Here is a 4,974-nt window from a genome sequence, read left to right on the forward strand (position 1 = left end):
CTGTAGAGCCATGAGATATAGCTTGGAAAGAAAAATTCAGTATCAACATGTTTTCAGAGAAGCAAATATATTTGCAAATTGATTAGCAAACAAAGCTCATGAAGTTTCTATATCGATTAAACTGATTCCAAGACCTTTAATATAATTTTTTGCTTAGATTTTTGGGATGTACAGCCCCCAGAGATGTGTAGCCCCTCTGTTATTTTCCCGTTTTATCAAAAAAGAGAAAAGGCTGCGTTAGGGGCTGTGTAATCCATATGCTCCACTTCTTTTATCCATGCAAAGTGAGGGATTGTGGGACAATACACTTTGTGGATTGTGGTTGACGTGGGGCGTTATTATTGGTTACACAGCCCCTAACACAGCCATCAAGTATAGCTAATTCAGGCTCAGTGAAGAGAGAAATTGGAGATCCTAATATATAGATGTGTGTACCACAGTTTCCTTACGGCCCTAAAGTTGGATCGGGGCAACAGTCCAAGCCCAGTAAAAGATGTAGATTTTGGAAAGGCATTTTGGCGACATTGAGTGGGCCAATCAAAGCTGCACCTCTCCCTACCTATTTATTACCTAAGACCCACTACGTCTACGAGGGTTATTTTGAACTTTGAAAGGAGACCAGTTTTATAGTAATTACATTGAATGAATTAAAGCTCAAGAGACCAGTTTTTATAGTAATTTTATTCAATCGGATGGAATTTGGTTCACTCAAAAATCAGAATCCAATTCCTGGTTCAACTGCAGTTGAAATGGGTTTCGCCAAGGTCTGGAGTTTCTAACCATATTCCAACCTCTTCAAGTCTTCATATCTGGAAGAAAGGGTCAATGTCCGGTTGAACCCAGTTCAACAATTTGGTCTAGTCTGGTTTTCAGAACCCAAGATTTGTCTTAGCAGTTGGCACTGAATTTCAATTGCAGGGACACATGGTGTGTTTTCTGTTTCTTTTCTTTTTTATTGAAAAAGATTGCTCGTAGCGATCAACTTTGTATACTCTAGGCTTATTCCACATTGTGTCAGTGACTCGGTGCCCAGTGGGTCCGATCTTTTGGAAAAATCTCACGTCTAGATCGATGTGGCAAAAATAGTTTGTACTACTCATGAAATGAGATGCCTTGCTGCACTAAGAATCAGTGGAAAGAGACAATGGTGAAGAGATGGTAGAGAAATATAGTGATTAAACCAAAAACAAATAAATAAACGAATTTAATTCCAATGGTTCAATGAAAGAAAAGTGCTCAATTGAATGTGGGCTGGGCCAGACATTTACTTTTACCTAGCCTAACAATTTATGGGAACCATAGTGTTTTGGTCATAAACCCATTTCATAGCCATTGTGGGCCGGGCAATTTTCTAAAGCCCCAGTTGGGCTAAAATAGTATTTTTCTTGTTCAGTGTGGCTGGCTAGATTCTCCCCCAGCCCCAAGGGGAAGTGGCTCTAATAATCAAATTATGAGGTTGATTTGTAAATTCAAGAAATAAAACTCTGTTTTTAGAGGAAAAATCTAGAGCTTGACCATTCACAAGGCAGGTTCCTGCATTCTCCTTCCTCTACGCAAATTAATTTAGGTGCTGTTTGACAAATCCTTTTTAAGTAGATCTTTTGACAGTCCAGTAGATGGGAAGACAGCTTTTGGAGTCTTGTCTTTAAAAGAACCGGACTACTAAAAAACGGATTGGAAGGCTATTTTAAGCAAGGAAAGACCAAAAAACTTTATTTGAAGTTTCATGATTTTTGGCTATTTGCCAAACAGAAAAAGATCTTTTTTTTTTTTGACCTTTCAACATGCATGCTTGTTAGTTGAAAGAGTTTGGTCTAGGCTAACAAGTTTCAATCCAAAGAAACAGAATTAAATTATACAATTTTTTTCTTTAGGTTCTGTTTAAGAATGATGCAAATGGAGTGTAAATCCCGGTTCAGGGTAAATGTATATTCTGGTTCAATTTTACCGGTATTTGGCAAGAATGCAATTATACATTAACAAATGGCAGAAAATACATTTTTTGATACATGTTTATATCCAAAATGAGATATAAATGTACATGGATAAAAATTAAAAAAAGTAAATTTGCATTGAATGTGTTCGTTTGTTAAAAAAGACATATTTTATGAGCGCAGATTTCCTACCCACTCTCTACCCACCGTGAATTGCAGCCGCACATCTCTCAATTTACAATACAGATGTGTGGCTCCAATTCACGGCGGGTAGAGGGTGGGTAGGAAATCCCAAGTGATATTTTATTGGCATTCTATTACAGCTAAATCACATTCATTTGAAAAAATCAGATCCATTTCATTCTCTTAGTTCGGTAATTAAGGAACCTCTTTCATTAACCACTTGTACAAAACCCATGTCCATTTAACCTGCACGCCCTTCCATTGATACTTGGCACCACCTTTGCAATTTTAGAACTTTCAGATGATTTCTAAAATTTAATTAAAAAATAAAATCTCATTAGTATATATATATATATATATATATATATATATATAATACTGATTCTGTAATTCACTTCTTTGCTACTCACGTAATTCTAATAGATAGAGCAGTAGCAGCATGAGTTGTTGCAGGATTTACGATGTCCCACCTCTCCAGCTGGTATGGTAGGTATATCTGATCCACCAGTTTGTTGCATTTTCTTCTTCTACATTTAAAATTGCTGAACAAGTATCAAACATAAAATTGTAAGGATAATAATCTTGGCCATTAAATCCTTTTCTGATTCCCATGATGACTCTTGAATCCATGAAGAAGTGAAAGCTGCCATCTGATGAGACAATATTCTTTGAGGTCAAAACCAAATAACAACTAAGAGACTAATGTGCTTGGTACCATTGCTTTTGTTTTGGGTTGATCGATACAAATCAAATTTGTGAGAGAGATTTTTTTTTTTTCATCTGCAACGTTTTGGATTGATCAATATAAATTGTAGTTTCTACTTGAAACATCAAATTTGATGTATCGACTGCAAACGTTAATTTGTAACTTTGTATCATCACTGATAACTTTGCCATAGTGGTTGATTTTTAACTTTGTATCATCACTGATAATTAACAGAAAATCATCTGTTTCAATCCAGCTTAATTGTTTTATTAAATAATTAAACCCATTATCCATCAATTGCAGAATTCCATCTCCAAGCAATTCAAAATGGTTACCACTTGGACAATGGAAGGCCTGTTTTTCCTACTGTTACTAACACAAGCTGAAGCAACCTTGGCTAATCTGACCAGAGGCTTTATATCTGAGGGAAGTTGGAGCCCAGGATCCAAAATCTCTTCAATCTTCATGTCTTTAATAAATGGTAATGCCCACTCAACAAGCATCCCTTCTTCACATCTCCTCCCACTCAAAAGCTCCAACAAAACCACTCCAAACCCAAACACATCACTTGCCTTGCAGACTCTCTTCTCCGTCCAGTACTCAGCATCAACATAACCCACAAGGCCTCTCCTCTCCTGGGGAGCCAAGAAAAAGAGTCCATAGTCACCAACTCTAGCACAGATTCTCAAATCTATCAAGATGTTGGAAGGCTTGACACAGCCATGGACGACATGGGGTGTCATGTCCTCGTGCAAGTATTTGATACCTCGCGCAGCTCCTGCGGCAATCTGGAGGCGACGGCCCCAGTCGAGAAAAGCTGCACCGTTGCAGTCATGGTGGAGGTGGTAGTCCAAGCTCCTCATACCCATGAACTCCATCAGAATTATTCTCTCTCCCGGTGCCTCGGAAAACCCGATGATGGGAACTATGTGAGGGTGATCAGCGAATGAGAGAGACTTGACTATTGATGAGAACCCAAAACCGGCATTGCTCAATACAAGCCGTGGGTGGATCCTCTTTACAGCAATCAACTCCCCTCCTGTCAAATGAGCTTCATACACAGTTCCAAGGCGGCCCTGCCCGATAATCTGCCGCTTGTTGAAGCCATCGGTGGCGGCATCAACATCTGTCAAGGAATAAGCACGGACAGAAAGCTTGAGATGCAGACTTTCTTCCGACTCCACAGCAGCCGGTTCCTTCTTCTTACAGAGGATGAAGATTAGGGCGACACCGAGGAGGAGCAGGGCTGTGGCAAGAAGTGCCATGACGCCATCGTAGGCGATGATGCCAACTTGGCTCATGTTTGTGATCGACCTTCCTCGAGCTCTTCTCGGCCTCTCTGGTTTTCTGACTATGAGCTTTTATATATATTGGGGGGTTGGGAGAGAAATTAATTAAGGACTGACAAAGAAAGATGTGAATGTGAGGATTTAACTTCTGAAAATTGAGGAAGATTGGTACGAAGGTTGGGATTCTGGTATCTGGGTATGTGAGGTTGGTTGGTCGCCCCTCTATCTATCCTACTTAATTAATCATGCTTTTGTCCATTACTTAAATAGTTTTAGTTAAAACAAACAAAGTACAATTGGTTTACTTATACAAAAATCAATGGTTCCAACATTAAAGAACCATTCTTATTGGTTCTTGAAGTTGAAGTTAGGTGTGGGAGATTCGTAAGAGGGAAAAGACAGTTAACAACCCATGGATAACAAAATTGTGAAAAACAATCGGTCGAACTTGAATAGTCTATTGGGGTTTTGGATTCATCTAAAAAATCAATCAACATGAAATTTTATCAGGTTCAATTAAGTGAAGCGACAAGGCCAGAGGCTCTAGCTTCATAACTTGTTACACTCCTGCTTTTGATTGATTGATCAAGAAACACGCCATTGAAATTTGAACAGATCGAGTTATTATAAACTGTAAGCCAGCATACAGCCAGCTCATCAAGTATATCTTTGGCATCTATGCTGCATATACAGCACTATTTTTTGAGAAAAGGTTGTCGTTTTTTTTTGTTTGGAAACTTTGCTCTCAGGTAGGACGTTTCATGAGGCAACAGCAACACTTTCTGTTTGGTATCAATGCCCTATATCTGTTTTCAGCACTGGTATTCATTATAGGAAGTCCATGTCATTATCACATCATTTC

General features: G+C 38.7%; 1 protein-coding gene across 1 annotated transcript; it reads right to left on the reverse strand.

Moving 5' to 3' along the window:
• Window positions 1-3,064: 3,064 nt before the first annotated feature.
• Window positions 3,065-4,144, reverse strand: LOC148877658 (serine/threonine-protein kinase-like protein ACR4). The gene has a single exon (XM_088963899.1). It carries the CDS (start codon window positions 4,122-4,124, stop codon window positions 3,117-3,119), a length of 1,008 nt encoding a protein of 335 aa, XP_088820025.1. The 5' UTR covers window positions 4,125-4,144; the 3' UTR covers window positions 3,065-3,116.
• Window positions 4,145-4,974: the final 830 nt, after the last annotated feature.

Source organism: Nelumbo lutea, chromosome 1, assembly GCF_056320005.1.
Source record: "Nelumbo lutea isolate HS-2025 chromosome 1, American lotus-T2T, whole genome shotgun sequence".
NCBI lineage: Eukaryota > Viridiplantae > Streptophyta > Magnoliopsida > Proteales > Nelumbonaceae > Nelumbo > Nelumbo lutea.